The sequence below is a fragment of the Asterias amurensis genome, chromosome 20 (genome assembly GCF_032118995.1).
Source record: "Asterias amurensis chromosome 20, ASM3211899v1".
NCBI lineage: Eukaryota > Metazoa > Echinodermata > Asteroidea > Forcipulatida > Asteriidae > Asterias > Asterias amurensis.
In genome coordinates this window covers 1707756-1728536 of record NC_092667.1, presented here as the reverse complement: position 1 = coordinate 1728536, position 20781 = coordinate 1707756, and the positions used below count along the sequence as shown (strand labels likewise).

General features: G+C 38.7%; 3 protein-coding genes across 4 annotated transcripts; 1 reads left to right on the top strand and 2 right to left on the bottom strand.

Moving 5' to 3' along the window:
* Positions 1 to 673: 673 nt before the first annotated feature.
* On the bottom strand, positions 674 to 6104 carry LOC139952297 (solute carrier family 52, riboflavin transporter, member 3-B-like). Of its 2 annotated transcripts, none has more exons than XM_071951383.1 (3): positions 6008 to 6104; positions 2802 to 4103; positions 674 to 1727 (listed from the first exon to the last, which is right to left on the bottom strand). In XM_071951383.1, the coding sequence occupies exons 2-3, from the start codon at positions 4047 to 4049 to the stop codon at positions 1494 to 1496; spliced, it is 1482 nt and encodes a 493-aa protein (XP_071807484.1). In that variant the 5' UTR covers positions 4050 to 4103; positions 6008 to 6104; the 3' UTR covers positions 674 to 1493. The 2 variants fall into 2 exon arrangements, with proteins under 2 accessions (XP_071807484.1, XP_071807485.1); XM_071951384.1 differs by lacking the exon at positions 6008 to 6104 and adding an exon at positions 5466 to 5777.
* Positions 6105 to 7462: 1358 nt separating this feature from the next.
* LOC139952284 (cytochrome c oxidase subunit 5B, mitochondrial-like) lies at positions 7463 to 12878 on the top strand. The gene is made up of 4 exons (XM_071951365.1): positions 7463 to 7626; positions 8825 to 8898; positions 9523 to 9622; positions 10342 to 12878. The coding sequence occupies exons 1-4, from the start codon at positions 7536 to 7538 to the stop codon at positions 10446 to 10448; spliced, it is 372 nt and encodes a 123-aa protein (XP_071807466.1). The 5' UTR covers positions 7463 to 7535; the 3' UTR covers positions 10449 to 12878.
* LOC139952283 (acyl-coenzyme A thioesterase 13-like) lies at positions 12783 to 18326 on the bottom strand. Its single transcript, XM_071951364.1, has 3 exons — positions 18193 to 18326; positions 16336 to 16520; positions 12783 to 14998 (listed from the first exon to the last, which is right to left on the bottom strand). Exons 1-3 carry the CDS (start codon positions 18280 to 18282, stop codon positions 14815 to 14817), a joined length of 459 nt encoding a protein of 152 aa, XP_071807465.1. The 5' UTR covers positions 18283 to 18326; the 3' UTR covers positions 12783 to 14814.
* Between the last annotated feature and the right edge of the window lie 2455 nt (positions 18327 to 20781).

Genomic DNA, 20781 nt, shown 5'->3' with positions numbered 1-20781 from the left:
ACGATTTTGTTCATTCATTTAAAGGCAGTGAACACTATTGGTAACTACTGAAAATAATTATTAGCATAAAACCTCACTTGGTAACAAGTAATGGGGAGAGGTTGATAGTATAATACATTGTGTGTAACGGCTCCCTCTGAAGTAAAGTAGTTTTCGAGAAAGAAGTAATTTTCCATGAATTTGATTTCGAGATCTCAGATTTGAAATTTGAGGTCTCGAAATCAAGTATCTGAAAGTACACAACTTCGTGTGACAAGGGTGTTTTTTCTTTCATAGTTATCTCGCAACTCCGATGACCAACTAAGCTCAAATTTTCACAGGTTTGTTATTTTGTGCATATGTTGAGATGCACCACCAAGTGAGAAGACTGGTCTTTGACAATTACCAAAAGTATCCAGAGTTTTCTTCCTCAAAATGGGATAAACGGTGACCCCGCTACTACTACCCCGGTAATAATATACACCGTCCTATATTAAATTTCCATAAACGACGGTTCGTAACGGTGGTTCGTAAACTGTACACATCGTTAACATAAAGGATGTCATGTGACACTCTTTCCACCAGTCAAGTACAATATCTATACTTGAGAACATAATAACAAATTTAGAATAATAGCAGTTAATAATTTATAAAAAGGTGACACAAATTATTTCAAAATTCATTATGACTCATTTATTTTATTTTAACGACACGTGGTTCACTTTTAAAGTACAGCACAACGTCATGAACAACTTTACGAAATGTCTGCTTGAAAGAGGCCTACATTGTTATTGGTCTTAAAAAAAACCAGTTGCTTCAACATGCGCAGACAACATCACAGCTCACTATAAAGAATAAGCAACGAAGGCTTTGAAAAAAGGCTAGACCTAAAAGCACATTGATATACTTATTTAATGGCATAAAACTTACTTGGGCATCTGAAAGCACACAAATTGGAAAAGAAAGTGTTTTTTTCTTGTTAAGTCTCTTGCAACTTATCACCAATTGAGTCAAAATTAGAGATTGTTATTTTATGCATACTGTTAGGAAACACCAAGTGGGAACAAGACTGGTCTTTGATAATTACCAAAGGTGTCAGGTGACAATTTAAGTTTTGATTGATTAATCATTTGTTGCAAATTCTCATTATGGATGACTGTATATAACTTTAAAAACAATGTGAATTGGCGGCTTCAGCTACCGGCTAAAGTTTCATTTCCGTGTACGTTGAAGTATATAGTAATTCCTTGGCAACCAGTCGTAGCCATTGCCGTAGCAGTCAATTCGGATAGCATTTTTTTTTACTACACTACGAAATTCCCACTGTCGTTGTGCTTTTCAATGGGGAATTGTTTTCTTCTCAACTGATTTAAAAAAGGGAATCCTTAAAAACAAAACGTTTAAGATTTATTATTTTGATGACGGCAACTCTAATGTGCAGAAAACAAATTGCATTCGGATACGGCCTAAGCCGAGGTCGTTGTTTATAGGTCAAGTAGCAGCCCCAGTTGTTTTTACATGGGTTCACAGATGGGCATCCCGTCGCAGGCATTTTCATAATACGGTGTGAATAGCTGGGCTATGGTGACGATGGGGAACATGACGAAGGCCCCAATCATGGATCCAACCTGAGTGATACCGCCGTACCAGATCAAGAGGGCGCGGTTGTTGGGCTGACTGCGCAGGATCCATGCAATGGTGGCCTTGGTGTACACCAGTAGGCCACTGACTAACACCCAAGATAGTATCTGTAACAGACAAGAAAACAAGATGCTGGTCAGTATAACCAAACAACTTATACATGTATTGCATGGAAATGCATATGGTGAAGAACACATTCCTTAAAGCCATTGGACCCTTTCGGTACAGAAAAAAAAAAAAGTTCACAGATTTACAAATAATTTACAGGGTTTACAGAAGGTAATGGTGAAAGACTTCTCTTGAAGTATTAGTCCATGAAATGCTTTACTTTTTGAGAAAACGGTAAAACAATATAAATTCTCGTTAACGAGAATTACGGAGTTGTTATAAACACATGTCTTGACACGGCGAAACGCGCGAAAACAGGAGTGGGTTTTCCCGTTATTTTCTCCCGACTCCGATGTCCGATTGAGCCTAAATTTCCACAGGATTGTTATTTTATATATAAGTTGTGATACACGAAGTGTGGGACTTGGGCAATACTGTTTACCGAAAGTGTATAATGGCTTTAAAATTGACATAATAAAAGCAAGTGTTGTTTGAAGCTGAATAAATGAGAAGAAACTATAAATAAATAGTGAACTTGGGGTACAACCATGTGTAAATCTATTTTGTGGGAGTGTTGGCTCTGAAAAGAGCCGATGTGGTCAATACGTTTCGAACAGTATACTCTGCTCGTCTTCAGGAGAATGGAAGACGATCAGTGTATCGGAGCGTCGGGACCACGCCGGCCCTTTTCAGAGCCAACACTCCAACACCTTCCAACATTTCAAGAAACAAACATTAAGAGAAAGTAATCAAACAAAAGCAATCAAACAAACAACCCCAAAAAACACAATCCCAAAACAATACCGTCTGAAGGCATGTGAAATGCTCAGTGAAAAGGATGGACATGAATTCATTAAAGTTGCCGATAATTGGCAACTGCTTTCCGACTCTCTATAGATACCAACAGTTTCATCCCTTGCATGCATAGGCCTGCAAATTTGTCTGTGCGACTATGTTCAGGATCATCGGAATATTATTTTGGAGTTTACTTTAATGTGAAATTATTTTGATTTTAAATAAAGAGTCTCCCCGTTTTGAAGGGTATTGGTTTTCAAAATGGTTGTTTTACTTACAATCAGTACAGCACCTCCAACTTCGTGTTGCAGCGGTGGGGTTGGGCTGAGTGCCGCCGTCAGAAAGCAGAAACTCCCCGCGAGCGTGCCTGCAGAAGCCATCACCCCAACCAAGACAAGATTCCTGCTTGGTAGCAGCATCACCAACGTGGCAGCAACGGGGTTGGCAATATTAGCCATTGTCGAAGCCAAGAGATAGGTGTTGAATCCGTATGGAGCGCACGAGTAGGTCTGGATGGATGGTAGAGCACCGTTACTGAGTGCAGTCACGAAGGCTAAGACTCCGAACAGATAGATGTAGTTGTACCGGGTTAGGGTGTGATTTGTGGTCTGGACATCTTTGGATGAGTCTGTGGGTGGTGTCTCCGTTACGTCGGGACCGGAGATATCCTGGGATGAAGAAGTCTCGTCGCTTGTTCCATAGACCAGCACAGTACGGCTCTCAGCACAACTCATTGTCACAGATGTTTGTTGCAAAGTACTTGATTTTGGTTTTCGATTCAGGTGCTCACGTTTGGCCAGGGGTAGATAGTTCAGCAAGGTGAACGCGATCAGGCATGTTATCATCATTGCAAAGAGGAAGCCAAAGAACTCCTGAGGTTGGAATCTAGCTGGGGAATCCACCTGCTTCCAGTTCGTGCATATCTGCTCCGTGGTGACATTGTCAATCACGGTATAGTTGATATAGGTGTTGTTGGCGACACACTCGACATTCCCAACCCCCTGGATAAGCGCCACAATGCTGGGGAGCAGAGAGCTCAGACCTTCCCCGACGAAATACCAGGTGAGATACGAGTTCTTGAGAATCGACATGAAAGGTGTGAAGGCAACAGACGAGGTGCAGTCCACGATGGATAAGAAGAACGCCAAGCACAGCAACGCCGTGCTATGAAGACTGCCATCTAGGTCCCATACCGTATAGGCATCCCAGAAAAATACAAGCAACAAGGTTGAGACGCAACCAATGGACACGATTATGAAGACTGTTGGTATTTCCACATGCTTCCCTTTAGGTGAAAAGTAGTTGACCAGAGAGAAAATCAAGGGTCCAACATTAGCGATTTGGATGATCACGGTCAGGTAGGTGGCCAAGTTGTAACCTTCTGGGATATTCAGAGACACCAGGAGTGGCAGTTGCACCCATAACCCATTGATGGCGACCCAGGAGCCCGTTCCGAAGAGCAGGACGAGAATTATGACTGGGATTCGCACCGCAGGGGGACTCTTCTCTTCGGCGTCTTCTGCCATTACACAAAGGAGTTGGTGGTAAAAATACCAAGTAAGTGTCGTTCAGTCAGCAAGCTGTAAAATGAAAGATTTATTGTGTTATTTTTTTCTCATGACTGCATTCCGTGACTCCAGCCAACAAATATCTCGCAGTATTAATCGCACGAGAGCCGTTACCGCAACCAACACTTAGCGACTTGTTCCTAAGTCTATAACAAACAACACAGTAACTGTTCCTTAGAGGGGCTTTGGCTTGGCTGACGGAATACCCTTGGTGGGCATTACTGTTTGTGATGCTTAGCACAGAAAACTCTTGCTAACAAAAAAAGTTACGCTACAATCCTGATATTGCATAAACATTATTTGTTTGGCGACGGCGCCATGCTTTTTTTTTTTTCTCGTTTTTTTTTTTTTTTTTTTTTTTTTTTTTTTGGGGGGGGGGGGGGGTGCGGGGGTTGGGGTTGGCGATCAAAGTATACCGTTGTGACAGTTTTATGGACCCATGGTCGTTATTCACAGCTGAGAGTGACGAAACTCACAGGATGTGGACGTGTACAACTTTCAAGGAAATCTAAGAAATGGTTTCACGTTTCGTCTGTAACATCAGTTTTACAATTAATAGGAAACCGCCGAAATTAGGGCCATAGTTGGTAGAGTGTCCGCGCGTTACTTGTGGAGGTCGCATGTCCAAGTCAACCCAGTTCAGCAAGTCTCAATGTTACAAACCCATCAAGGGAAAACAAACAACATACAACAAAAGTGGTGTCTCCAATAACACTGAGAACTATACGGAAACGTAACAGAGACATTGAGAGAGAAATACAATTTAAGTCATGATTTAATAAATAATTTTTATGTTTAGGAGATAATTATACGCCTTTTGACGATTAGTTATTTTTTTTTTCACTTTTATGCTCTCCTGGGCACCCCACTTTTGTTTTACTTTATTCTCTTAAATATGTTCAATGTGTATGTGCTTGTTAATGCGTTTGCCAAATAAATATTTTATCATTGTTACATTATGACCTAGTATAAAGTCAAAATAATTATTCACTTAGTTGCAATGACTTCGTACAAGGCAAACTGACACCAGGATATAGTACGCTTGATTGACGATAGGCCTATGTAGGCCCCAGGACTACAAGTTAGTCATGCATATGACTTAATACATACTGTCATGTTAAATCATTATGAAACACAAGTCATAATATACCTCCTTTTTTTCAAATGACTTTTACTAAGTTATTCATAATTTTGAGATATCGGAGTTGTGTGCGACTGTTTTCTGTTATTCTTCCGATGGTCCTTTTACAGTGTGCCATAGAGAACAGTACACTGAACATGGACAGTTGAGACCTATATAAAAGCACGTCCATAAGTCAAAAGTTGTGGCCTGTGACCTGATTACCAACCTTACAAATTGAGAACTACTGATACCTTTAAAATGAGCCACTTCATGAGGTTGTAACATACAGTGATCCAGCTGATGCTGATGCCACGGTTGGAGTCATTTAGCTCAGTCGAAGCTTGCTCTAAAGACGGCAACTGATTTCAGATTCTGGATTTCTACCAGTTCTACGCGGACGGAAGTCTTATTACAATAATACGTAACACATAACAAAGCGAACGTCAATCATTGATTCCTCAGCGTTATGTAAGATGCACTGACAGAAGTTACATAAAATGTGTCTTGTATGACTTGCCCAATAGCAGGATAACCATAAAGGTATGTACAGTTAAGTCGTAATGACAGTTGATATTAGCCACGTTTACTTTTCCGTCCATATCTGATTACAATGCACCTTATCTGCACCATCAGTATAGAATGTTGATATTATTATAAAACAAACAATATCTACACCTGACGTTTTCAGTTCTATCCTTGATAATTATAATGATAACTCATTAGGAGTCTACAACTGTATAATATTGCAGTTGCTACAAATAATGCTGCTAAAAAATGAATATTACTTTGTTACCTGCGGCTGTGTAGCGGGAAATCAAGTTTGGTTCAGACGTTTCTGATGGCTGTGAAACACCAGACCATTGAATGCATGGTTCAGTGGGGGTTCAGTGGGGAATCAGTGTGCATTTTCCCTTTATTTTGTCATTCACGTCAAATTATTGACCTTTGCTTCAAGCAATGTCTACTAAAGGACTATGCATGTGCTGGTTAAGTGTCAGGACTTCAGCATGAAAGAGGGCATTTAGTGCCATTTGTGTGAGAAGCACGCTTCAATTTTGTCATTTGTATTAAAGGCAGTGGACACTATTGGTAATTGTCAAAGACTAGCCTTCACAGTTGGTGTATCTCAACATATGCATAAAATAACAAACCCGTGAAAATTTGAGCTCAATTGGTCATCGAACTTGCGAGATAATAATGAAAGAAAAATAACCATTGTCGCACGAAGTTGTGTGCGTTTAATAGATGGTTGATTTCGAGACCTCAAGTTCTAAACTTGAGGTCTCGAAATCAAGTTCGTGGAAAATTACTTCTTTCTCGAAAACTACGCAACTTCAGAGGGAACCGTTTCTCACAATGTTTTATACCATCAATCTCTCCCCATTTATCGTTACCAAGTAAGGTTTTATACTAATAATTATTTTGAGTAATTACCAATAGTGTCCACTGCCTTTAAGAACCACTATCGTTAAAAACCATAGAATCCGGGTCCAAAGGGTAGCACATAGGCGTGTAGTCCGCCGTGCAGCAGCACGGCTAAGTTTTATGTGATTCGAACAGGTGCATGGTGCCACTTTGTGAAGTAAAGGTTTGAAAAAAACGAAATAATGTTGGGTTCTTTATCAAGTTATGTAGGTTGCCCCTCAAACTATAATGCATGTTTGTCCGATATGTCTATAAAAAGGCATATAATTATAATGTCTATACAATGAGTTTGAACTTTTATGTTCATTTTACACATCAATCACTGTACATATTCTTTTTGTAACCTATTGATTGATGAATTCAACAAACTAAAAAAAAAAATACTAACGTTTCTAAAATTCAGTGGTGGAAACTTTCACATAAACTAAACTAAAGGCCCTAATAAATGGATACAAAAATTACTAAAATTTTGATCAACACAACCGCAAATTTCTTTTACAACAGACAGGATAATGGGCTGGAAGATCTTCATTTTTTATTGAACGGAAAATACGGGTAATTTTCTAACTAGCAACAAACAACAACGGTCCTTTTTTGTTACTGCTGGAATAAAAAATAAAACAACGCCCTCTATAGTGCACAAATCGTATACCGCTAGAATACTTCGTATCGTACCCAACTGTTCTGGCCCAACAACGTACCACTCGACCCCAAGCTATATTAGAACGTTATCAAATGTAAAGTGACGTCATACGTATGGGGACGTGTACATCCAGGTAATTTCCATTCGCCGGTCGTTGAGCATTTATATACGTACCGTATTATTAACAAATTGACCTTCGTAATCGGGATCGTACGTGCACGGATCACACACGAGATCACATAAACCGGCAAAAATGGCTTCTCTAAGAATAGGAAAATCGGCAATTACGGTTGTAAGAAGAAGTTTGTTCCGGCCAAATGTGAGAACGATGGCGGCAGGAGGTGGTAGGTGTTCATTTTATTCCAAGTGCCTTGGCTTTATATTTCTTCGGTGTTTTGAAGCTGCCTGAAAAAACCGATTTCCATTCATTCATAAATTTGTATTGCACGACTTGACATGTATGTTTGAGGGATGCAGATTGCAACTTAACTAAATTCGGGAAAATTCATGAAACAGTTTTGTTTAAATGTTCGTATCCGGCCGCCGCTTTTTAAGGGATTTATTTGATTCTTTGGTATGGATATTATGTGGACTTTATTAATATTATTCAAAAACAAATATCTTCTATTTTGTTGAACTAGACAAAGTTGAATTTGATTGAGACCGACGTCATGACTGAGTGTGACGAGACTGAGACTCGGAGAGTTGAGAAAATTGAAATGGCAAGGAGGGGGTGTGACTGGGCATGGGATCATGTTCACGGGTGGGGATCGGATAGCTAAACCTCAACTGAAAAGTTAAAACTTAAATGCTAAGCCAACATTTTCACCTTTTTGATCGACTGAGGCTGTTCTTATTTTTAATTAAGGAATTAACTTTAAGGCCAACTTGTCAGCTCCCGCATTTGATTTTGGCCTCGTACCAATCATTTCATGATAGTGTTTACAAAAATTTCATTATTTTGCACTAAAACGGTAATATCCAGCAAAAATTACTCTCAAGCGAAATTTTCAGACATCATATCTGGACGATTTAGTCCTTTTTTGGTTTGGTACTTAGCCCATCATGTACCGTACCCTAACTTATCAGAATCAAATGTAAAGAATAATTGGTTACGGTCCCTGAGGATGATGTACATAAATTGTATTTGTGTAGGTAGGACTAGGAGCAATGTACTTCTAACAACTATAACTCAACTTCTGTAACTTAAGCGCCCCCTGTGATCATTTCTAGTTTTTAGAAGTAGGAGCAATGTATTAATTCTCAGCGAAGTTGATAAGACATGGTACAGCTGTAATGGCGACTAAGACTGATGTTAAAAGAGAGCCATAACACTCGGCCCCACATTAACGTGGGCTTGCAATTGCATCATACTGTCCGACGTCTGTTCTGTTCGAGACAAGGCTTTAAAATAAAACTAAATAATTTTTTCCCAAAAACACATGCAAAAGAACTAATATTCTTCTATTTAATTGATAATGCAGTTTTTTTTTCACTTCACTTTTTATTTTACATATTTTTATCTCATCTTTTCTATTCCAGGAATTCCCGACCACAAAGATCATGTAACTGGTCTCGAGAAGAAAGAATATGAATTAATGAAAGCTGGTAACCCTGTAAGTAGTCAAGCCCAAAATTAGTTGCGATAACGTAACACTCCTCCCGACGGCCGCCAGGCTGGAGGGTTACGAGATTCTCTCGAGCGGCAAACGACAATCTGATGCAACACGTATAATTTTGACACCTAGTCACCAGATTAGCCCCATTTTTACCACTTTCAAAATCATGACACAATTCCAAGTGCACAAACTTAATCCTCAATGTCTAATGAACACTCAAAACACCTTTGAGAAAATATTTTATGAGAAAAAAAGGACAAAAACTTACCAGATCCCGGAGCGAATGCACAGGTTTATATTTTGAGCCTGTCGCATCGCTTTGCAAGTGCTTTATTTTTTAGTTGGACTAAACCATTCTGTGAAAGGGGTGTTACAAGGCAGTGCGTGCGTGCCATAAAGTTATGAGTGAACGGTGGGCAATGTAAACGGACAGCGCGCACGCACTGCCTGGCGGCCGTCGGGAGGAGGGTTACGCTATCGCAACTAGCCCAAAATTATCTTGTCCGTTTTTGTGCTTCAAGCCTTGAAGTAACTAAACAGTTTTGTTTCTTTTTTAGACATGTAACTCGATTGTTACAGCGACCATTAACCATTACTTATTTATCTCTCACACTTACACAGGATCCATTTGAGTTGCAAGTTAAAAGAGTGCCAGCTGGAACTGCCGACAAGCCTGTAGCTGTCAAGTCCGTCTTTGAAAAGCGAATCGTAGGATGTATTTGTAAGTTCCCCTTTTTTGAAATTGCAAGTGGGGGTGGGGGATGGGTAGGAGAGTTTGGCCGTTATGAAAACATGATTTAATTGGTTTATTCTTTATTTATAATCGTTAAGAAGACTTCAACATCTTGGACGATTTTTGGAACCAAGGATACATCACACTAGTGAACTGTAGCTCATTGCTGTTCCACTTTATAATTCCCCTGGACTCGTCTCATGGACAAGCTGTCTATTGTACACTAGACTCGAGTTCTGGTTGCTAAGCCATTAGGTTGTGGGTTGTAATTGGGTGTGTTCGATGAGCAACCCTGGTTCGACCCTGGTCTGCCCCCGGTACGTTCAAATAGCTTTTACGTCAGTTCAGGGGCTCACCCGGGTCAGCCCCCAGTGCTCCGCTTGTGGAGTGGGTCACTTGGACCGTGCCCGAGGTGCATGATGTCAGCATGAGAGGGCAAGTGTGATCGTTCGTATAGCTCCTGTCAGGGGCTCACCCGAGTGAGCACTGCCGGGGCGACCCAGGGAAGCTAATCGAATGGAGACAACAAAGGCGACTGCCCCCATGCCCCCTTGTCATTGCCTTGGTGCCCCTGAAATGCTATAGTCCCTTTACCGAAAAAATGCCTTGGTGCACTTGCCCTTTCAAAAAGGAAGCTTAAAGGCACGTTTCTGTGACACTGTATTAATGAAACTGCTTTGTTTCCCAACCATGTACACTGTATGCAGGTGAAGAAGAACAAACCTTCATCAACTGGATGTGGTTACACGCCGGAGACGCTCAGAGGTGCGATTGCGGCCACTGGTTTCAACTACAAAAGACAGAGGGTATTTAGAAGTAGCTACAATTAATTATCACACTCCTGTTCTGGGTAGTTTATTTCAAGTGTAAAAATCAAATGAAGGAATACTGTGTGCATGAGTATGGGATGAGGGTTGTAGCTGATACAATGGGAGAGATTTAAGATGCTAGATGCTGGCAGGACTTGCCAAGTATATTATATTGCTGTTGGAACGGTATGCATTCCCAGCATTAGAGGCCTAGTCAGAATAATCAATGCTTAAAAACGATGACCGTTTTTTCGAAACTGGGGGTTGGCTAGACGAAAGAAATAATTGAAAATTGAAGATTGGTTTTCATTTATAACAATAGAAGAAACAACAAATTCAAAGAGAAACAATAACAGAGAGGCGTCTTTCTCAGATCATCTGTCATGTATGTGCAGCTGCATGGCATTGGGATTAGTCAATCTTGTTTCGATACTGGAATTCTGCATCCAATGGGGAGATGGCACTGATTTGTTCATTTCTGTTTCAGCTACAAAGTTGCGTGCTGGAAGCTTTGGAGCTGTGAGCATTGATCTGAAACATCTGCCTTATTTGAGGCATTCGGTGTATCGGTCATATTAAATTAATAGTCTTTCAATATTTATAAATCAAAATTTGGGTTGGCGTGCAAGTCAAAACAATTTTGAAACAAAGATTGGAATTTATGAACATTGACTATTCTGAGTGGCCACAACTAAGTTTGCCTAGTGTTTTAAAATCTCCCAATAATGTCAAGAAGGACTGTGCTCTGTGCTATTACACATACTGGTCAGGTACTTAGAGCTGTTTGCAGTTGAGTTAACAACAACTTTGGTTGAAGGAAGTTAATTTACCCTGAATGAAACAAGGAATTCCGAACTGAAATTGTTATGAACCGTTTGTTGTGATGTTTTGCTGCCCATTTTTCTGGAAGAAACGTTCAGTATTCCCTGTCATGTCGTTTTGTTGTTATCACATAATTTTTCTGGTTTTCTTTGTGTGATTCTGCTGTTACAGAGACCAAGTCCTTTATACCTCAGGGGTGATTACATTTTCTCTTTTTTTTTAAGTGTGCCAAAACAGAGAGTTTTAAAAATTTGAGAATGCTTCGATTCAGTTCATACAATCATATTTTTAGTGGCTACTACTCGGATTTTGTTGGCGAAGAATAACCCTGAAACAGTGGATTTGTGAATTTGCAATGGGTTGTTAAATGCATTTACACATTTATGTACCTCAATATCGCAACAGATACTGATTAACGATGCTCGGTTTTGACAAGACGGAACCAGGAATGTAATTTGCAAAAATGGATTCTTTCAGCATAGCAGTAATATTGGTGACTTGTATCCGGTAAACTTAGTTTGATTGGACTTCTGGAAAGCAAGGAATTGTGGTAGATTTGCAAAAGATTTCTCTTGTACAATTTCATTCATGATTTGAACACAAAATATTTCTGGAACTAAAATAAGGAGTATTTCCTGTTTGTTGTCGGATGTATTAGTTTATATTGGAGCAATCAGACTGAAAATAGTTCATCAGTTGGGAGACAATGCATAAAATAATAAAATATACACTATTAACTTGTCAAACTAGCAGTCATTCGTACCTTGATCATCTTGATGATATTGTATTTGATATGAATCTACAGTACAGTCGTTCTACATCTACATGTATACTATACATGGTCTATGTGAATAATGCAGGGATCAGATTGTTCAGACTTTTGGCTGAATTCAGACTTTTTATGTCGGCCTGGTGAAGAAAATCAGACAATATTTTTTTCCACAAAATAAAGAAATCCTGCTCATTGGTCTACTTCTCTATTGCTTTGGATACTGTTTCCAAAAGCTCCTTGGAATCTATAACCCCAGGGGTTACCAAACGGTAGACATTACATCATTTCAACATACCTTTGAATTTGTATCCAAGTTTCAGACTTTTTCGTTAGTAATGACTCTCTCACCCCTGATAATAGTTGGGAAACAAAAGCAATGTAAAGGGATTTTACAATTTATCTTAAAAAAAGGTTTGGTCTGACAGCAAGTTTGACAGAACTCAAGAGCCGTCCATATTGACAGTAGATGATACATGTTTTAATGTATAACATATAGCTGATAAAAACGCCTTAATATGCTAAGTCAGTTCAATCATACTGTGTTAGGTTCTCACGAGTTGTTCACACTGTGTTAGGTTCTCAAGAGTTGTTCACACTGTGTAAGGTTCTCACATTGTGTTAGGTTCTCACAAGCTGTTCACAATACTCAAAATCTGTTCCCAAGAAGGAAAGTTTGTACATGCTGTATCTGCACATGTTGTTAATCTACTTACTTTCACTATAATAATCAAACTAGACATGTTTATACCAGGATTGCCATAATACATACTCAGAAGTTTTCCTTTAATCGGTTGTTTCAAAACTACAGTGGATGATTTTTAATGGAGTACAGTAGGAGGGTTTAAAATGCAAGTAACTTGGTATAAGTACATGTACATGGTTCCGTAAACTGGGACACAATAGTATATATCCAACAGTTGGTGTATTACTCAGAAACTTGAACTAATTTTGTTGAGCAGCCAGATACATTTAGCCTCTGTATTAAAATCATTTTTAATAAATGTTCTAGTTATTATTTTCCATTGATGCATGCCTTTCATCAGTATTACTCTTATACATCTTTGTGTTTACAAACATCAACAAGTATTTACTGCACGAAATGCAACATATTTCAATCTTCTGTAAACAAAACAACACAAAAAAAATAACAAGATCTTTCAGAAGTATATGGAAGTTATGACAAGTACAATCAATATTGAGATTTGTAAAGGGTTAATTTTTACATTTGATTTTTACCACATATAGCAGTGTGAATGTGTGTTTATCATATCGTTTTCTTTTGTGAGTTTAAATATGTTGAGTGCTTCATTACAATAAAAATATGAGTTAATTCCAATATGATTTTTGAGGAGCGTGTTTCTGTTTGTTGTAAACAAAAAGTAGTGTAGGTTCAGTAGTCCTACACCATGCAAAAGCTGTTTGAGTCCTGGTCTGGACACTTGTGTCCTTTTAAAGCCATTATACACTTTCGGTAAACAGTATTGTCCAAGTCCCACACTTCGTGTATCACAACTTATATATAAAATAACAATCCTGTGGAAATTTAGGCTCAATCGGACATCGGAGTCGGGAGAAAATAACGGAAAAACCCACTCCTGTTTTCGCGCATTTCGCCGTGTCATGACATGTGTTTATAACAAATCCGTAATTCTCGTTAACGAGAATTTATATTGTTTTACCGTTTTCTCAAAAAGTAAAGCATTTCATGGACTAATATTTCAAGAGAAGTCTTTCACCATTACCTTCTGTAAACCCTGTAAATTATTTGTAAATCTGTGAACTTTTTTTTTTTTCCCTGTACCGAAAGGGTCCAATGGCTTTAAAGCAGTGGACACTATTGGTAATTACTCAAAATAATTATTAGCACAAAACCTTATTTGGTAACAAGTAATGGGGAGAGGTTGACAGTATAAAACATTGTGAGAAACGGCTCCCTCTGAAGTAACGTAGTTTTCGAGAAAGAAGTAATATTCCACGAATTTGATTTCAAGACCTCAGATTTAGAACTTGAGGTCTCGAAATCAAGCATCTGAAAGCGCACAACGTTGTGGGACAAGGGTGTTTTTTTCTTTCATTATCTCGCAACTTCGACGACCAATTGAGCTCAAATTTTCACAGGTTTGTTATTTTATGCATATGTTGAGATAGACAAGTGAGAAGACTGGCCTTTGACAATTACCAATAGTGTCCATGGCTTTAAGTTTTGGGCTTGTGGCGTCATGCAAGGGGTCTATAACTGAAGTCATGTAACATTCCCATAGCAACATGATGACTTGTTCACCATGTCGTGGAACAGCAGACAAGATCACGGCACTCAAGCTCTGGTGTTTCTGATCAGCAGAGTGTGGGTACGAGTTCCAGTCGTGACACCTAAAGCAAGACGCTTTACTTTCATGTTCCATGTCCTAAAGCAAGACTTTACCATGATCCTTTGTACTTAGGATGGGACATAAGGCTGATGGTCCCCTGTGTTGTGTAACACACGTAAAAAGACACAGTGCACTTTTCAAAAAGAGAAGGGGTTCCCCTTCGCCCGGTGTTCCTGGTTTGATTGGCTGCATATTGCACATTGTAAACCATTACATGGTGCTATGTAAAAGAAGTAGGTCTCCTAATTCAAACGTAGACCCACATACCTTGCAGAAAAATACTGTATGTTAGAGCGTCTTGAGCATCACTGAGTGACGGATATGAGCGCTGTATAAGAAGCCACTATTATTATTAATATCTTGTACCATTTTTGTTGCCATGACATCGCACCACCAGCATTCTGTTCATCAACTCTTCACGAAGTCCTCGGCTAATTCTTTGCGTCCGACGTGCTTGATGTGTTTTCCCTGAGCAATGATGTCACCGCTGGAGTTCATGAGATTGGCCGTTGTGAATGCAAGACTCTCGCCGGCTTTAACGACCTCAGCATCCATGGTCAGCTTGTCCCCAATCTTGGCAGCCTTTAGAAAGCTGTGAAAATGAGAATAGTGTACAAATGAAAACACTATCATCGGTTACTGACAGAGGCAGTGACATAACTAACTAAAAATTCACAAAATGATACATCTAAATTAGCCCCCCCCCCAAAAAAAAATGTTTGTCCCCGTCATGAGCTTTTCATAAAGTAAAACAAGTCTGCACTCAACATTCTGTACCAGAAGTACATGTACAACGTAAGTTATTGTAAAAGAAGTGATAAAGGTCAAAATGAGATTGAAAAATTCACAAAATGATACATCTAAATTAGCCCCCCCCAAAAAAAAAAAAATTTTTGTCCCCGTCATGAGCTTTTCATAATCTAAAACAAGTCTGCACTCAACATTCTGTACCATAAGTACATGTACAATGTAAGTTATTGTAAAAGAAGTGATAAATATGAGAATGGTCAAAAGTCTAGCAACCATTTGACCTGGTAAAATTAGGAACTGCCAATCATAGGCCGTGTCCGAATTGGCGACTTTGGCTACAGCTACGGCTAGATCAGCGCGTCGGTCAGTGTTGAAGAATAGCAGACGCGCGCGCCCTAGCCGTAGCTGTAGCCGAAGTCGCCAATTCGGACACAGCCATACTCTCAGGGTCAACAGACAACAGGCAACACAAACTAATTGCAGTGCTAATGTTATATCTGATTGTTTATGGCTGCTAAGAAACTAAACCACTTTAGGTATGAAGTCAATAATTTCTACTAATCTCTGTTGTTCACCAACAGAGGACCTGGCTCTCCAAAGCATTGTTTATAATTTTGTGAACTGCAAAATGTCAAGCGCGATGGCGCTGTTGCTCCAATGGACATCCCATAACTCTTTGTACTTACTTTTTGCGATGATATGATAGCCTTGGCATATTAGGTCTGTATTGCTTGGACTCGGATTTCACCAAGAATCCTATATGCGTCAACCATGCGCAAAGGGACATACATGTGTAATTATTTTCAAAGGCAGTGGACACTATTAGTAATTACTCAAAATAACTATAATACTAGCATAAAACCTTATTTGGTAACGAGTAAGGGGTAGCTGTTGATAGTATAAAGCACTGTAAGAAATGGCTCCCTCTGAAGTAACATAGTTTTCGAGAAAGAAGTAATTTTCCATGAATTTGATTTCGAGACCTTAGAATTAAATTTGGAGGTCAAGCACCTGAAAGCACACAACTTCGTCTAGCAACTTTGACGACCAATTGAGCTCCGATTTTCACAGGTTTGTTATTTTATGCATACATGTTGAACAGACTGGTCTTTGACAGTTAAGTTAATGTACCGTAAAAATCACATTTTGTGTTCTACATATACTTTGTGAGCTACATACCTAACACAGAGCTCTATACTGACGCCTGGTACACCCGCTGTTGACGAGATAACAGCTACTGTGGTTAGAGTGTCTACTAATGTGGATATAAACCCTCCATGTAGCGTCCCTCGTCTGTTGGCTTGCTCTTCCTGCACCGTCAGCTCACACTGACATCGCCCAGGGCTTGCAGATGTGATATTAACCTGAACCAATATAACAATTTACATTACATTATAGAAGTTTAAACCTACTATGATTTGAGGCATTGCATGGTGAGGTATCAATACCTTAGGTTTACGGTAACACCACGTGTGAATCTACTTGCCAGGTAGAATTTGTATCCTCTTATCTCTTCAGTCTCCTGACGATGACTAGAGCAAGCTAGTCGAAACGTTGAGACCAATTTAAGAACTCACTCCGCCGTAGTGCAGTTAACTTAAGCTTAAGTCGTCTCAGCCAATTTTCTATACCTTCCGCCCAGGTAATAGTTAAAAAGCAGGACAGTTCTTTTCAGAACTGAGATTGAGAAGTCTCCCGAATAATTTGATAAATCTACTCCGCGGTAGTAGAATAAAGAAAGACCGTTCTCCAAGTCTATGAAAGAACAAACTCTACCATGGTGTTTACCGCAAACCAAATTAAGTTTGCCTGTTTGTAAAGCTGTACTGTACATGCTGTAAGTAGGCCGAGTTGCATGTGCCGAGTTTGCAAGGTGCCGAAGTGACCGATCGATACCCACCTATTAATAAATAGGACTAGGACCCTAGTAGTACTATTCTAGTACTACCTAGTCGCTAGTACTTGGATGAGTAGTCAGTCACATGGTCCTCTTCCTACACCTACATGACCTACCAGTGCCACCACTGGAGACCAGACAACTCGTCCGTCGGACAACTCGTCCGTTCGGACAACTCGACGGTTCAGACAACTCGACGCTTCGGACAACTCGACGGATGATTTATTCAACTGTCAGACAACTCGACTTGGGGTCAAGACAAGTCGACGGATGGCCGTGACGGGGCTCAGCACGGGGCAGGAAGGGTACAAAGCGGCCTGGGGGTGGGGATGTACTGACTAGCGACTTGGCAATAATGCAAGGGCGTTCCCCGGGGGGGAGGGGGTATATTATGGTGGGTGGGTTTATATCCGGGCAAACGGATAATTGATTTACCATGACCCGCTGCATTTTCATTGCTTGTACCATAGAGCAATGATCGAGTTGTTTTGTTGTTGGTAATAAAGTAAATAAAAGTAAATCTTCTAATAATAGAGCTGTATAATGTTTTACTTATTTAATGTTTTAATTGTGTTTTTTTAAATCTTTTATTTTGAATAAATTGAAGACAACTGCTAGCTGGCTACACATAGAGTCATACCATGGTCATCTCATAGTCTGTTTTTTACACAAAGTCTCGAGATAGTCACTAACAGTTGTTTCTGCAAGTATGGCTTCACTGGAACACCACACTTCTTGTGATAAATAATAATTGGTAAATAATAATGATCAATATTAACCGTCGACTTGTCTTGGCCATCCGTCGAGTTGTCCCAAAGTCGAGTTGTCCGAACCGTCGAGTTGTCCGAACCGTCGAGTTGTCTGAACCGTTGAGTTGTCCAAACGGACGAGTTGTCCGACAGACGAGTTGTCTGACATTCCCACCACTACGGCGACTACGTACCAGTACATAGTTATAGTAAGTAGGTTTTTAGGTACACTAAAAATAATATAATAAATATAGGTTAGCACAAAAATGGTTTGTTTTGTAAACTCAACTGGTTTCAGTTTTTCACATGGAGTTGTTTCACTCTCTGCAGTAAAAATCTCAAGATACTTATGATTAATAATAATAAGCCTGCAGTTAACAGGGATCTTACTTTGCTTAGTACGCTCTCAAAACTATGCCCTGTCATAAGCAGTCGCCAAACTTGTTTTGCTGCTTGAGTTGATGCACTGGAGGCTGCCATCTTGAATACATCAATGTCAACAGAGGGCGGTATTTCATAAAATAGCGGCAATTTGAATCGGGAAGGATGTTGAAAGTCGAGTCACAAGACTATCACAAGAAAGTTTAAAACAGAAGCAAACGAAAAGAAAGTGTAGCATCACTGCAACGCTTTTGCAATTGTACACAATAATAAATGTATTTGTTTTTATTACACTGCTCTCAAACATATTATGACAAAAGAATAAACCAATTTTTGCATACACTGTAGGCTAGAAATGTAGACCCTTAAAAATACATTTTATTGCCGACAATTATTTTCTTTGGTTAAAATCACAACAAAATGCACAACACAATCAACCAGTGAAAAACACCTTAGGTTTAAAACGTTTTTGTTAAATCTCACGGTTAAATAAAAAAAGTGGTTCAGATAAGAACAATTTGTAAGTTTAACCAAATGAAACACTGCCTGAATATTGCCAAAAGCTAGACCAATTGTAGTGTTGCACAGTCAGCTGATCACATCAATTTTGTGGTTTTTATGAAAATGTTATAAAAGCTGCCAATCATCAAACTCGAAGTCTAGCAAGTTTTGCTAGACTTCAAAACTTTCCTTGAAATACTAGAGATATTACCAGAAATAATAATTGGGAAAAGATGAAAAATAAGGTTGCACATATAGGCCTATTAATAGAACGGAAAAATAGGTTATTATAATTAGCACAAACTTGTCATTATTTAAGAAACAAAATAATACACTATAGAAATGTTGAGTTACCTGAATTTGAAAGGAGATATAATGAAATCTCTTTATCAACAATAAAATGCATCATACTAAACTATTATTTTTATTATTAAATTTTATAAATATATCCATACAACTTTCACTATAGTTTTAAAAAAGTATGATAAAATTTACCGCTCATGTTTTTTAGGAAATAGGTTTGTAGACGCACTTGATGTTGTATACACAAACCAATCACAATTCTTGTTGCGTCAAAACATTGCTGTGACACCTTTTAGTACAGTTATGTTTTCCACAAAATTGCCTTTTTTGTTGCTGAAATTTAGAAAGAAACTTGGAAGAACATTAGTTGAGATTAGACATTCAAGAATAAAACTTTTTAAAACAATACACTGTATCTCCTGAGGTCTAAATGCACACACTTCCTTTGATAAAATACCATATGAAAATTCTTTAAATATATAAATAAACAGGTTCTGTGAAGAAACTGACAGATTAAGTTCAGCTGAGCACCGTAAATGTTAAAACAAATATATTATACATTGTACATATCAACTTGGATGTCAGTCCTTATTAAAGACAGTGGACATTATTGGTAATTACTCAAAATAATTATCAGCATAAAACCTTTCTTGGTAACGAGTAATGGGGAGAGGTTGATGGTATAAACAATGTGAGAAACGACTCCCTCTGAAGTGCCATAGTTTCCGAGAAAGAAGTAATTTTCCACGAATTTGATTTTGAGACCTCAGATTTAGAACTTGAGGTCTCGAAATCAACCATCTAAACGCACACAACTTCGTGTGACAAGGGTGTTTTTTCTTTCATTATTATCTCGCAACTTTGACGACCAATTGAGCTCAAATTTTCACAGGTTTGTTATTTCATCATATGTTGAGATACACCAAGTGAGAACACTGGTCTTTGACAATTACCAATAGTGTCCACTGTCTTTAAAGGCTTGACACTTTGTTCCTGTAAGAGCAAGGCAGTAAATAGCAATTAAAGGCAGTGGACATTATTGGTAATTACTCAAAATAATTATTAGCATAAAAACTTACTTGGTAACGAGTAATGAAGAGCCGTTGATATAGTATAAAACATTGTGAGAAACGGCTCCCTCTGAAGTAACATATTTTTCGAGAAAGAAGTAATTAGATTTTGAGGTCTTGAAATCAAGCATCTGAAAGCACACGTTCGTGTGACAAGGGTATTTTTTCTTTCATTATTATCTCGCAACTTTGACTACCAACTGAGCTCAAATTTTCACAGGCTTGTTATGCTATGCATATGTTGAGATACACCAAGTGAGAAGACTGGTCTTTGACGATTACCAATAGTGTCCAGTGTCTTTAAAGGCAGGGTATTCTTTTAGTAATTGTCAACAAAGACCAGTATCCTCACTTGGTGTATCCCAACATATGCATAAAATTACAAATCTATGAACATTTTGGCTCAATTGGTCACTGAAGTTGCAAGAAATACAATGCAAGAAAATACATCCTTGTCGCAAAGAATTATGTGCTTAGGGATGCATGAGAAAGGCTTCATGCCTCCGAAATTCTTAGATTCAAATTTTAGGCTAAAAAATTAACCCTCTCTCAAAAACTTCATTATTTCAAAGGGTGTAACTTCTAACAATGTTTTATTATAAACATCAACAGTTCTCCATGCTCTTTACCAGTAAGTTTTTGATGGTTATTAAAGGCAGTGGACACTATTGGTACATGTAATTACTCAAAGCAATTATTAGCATAAAACCTTACTTGGTGATGA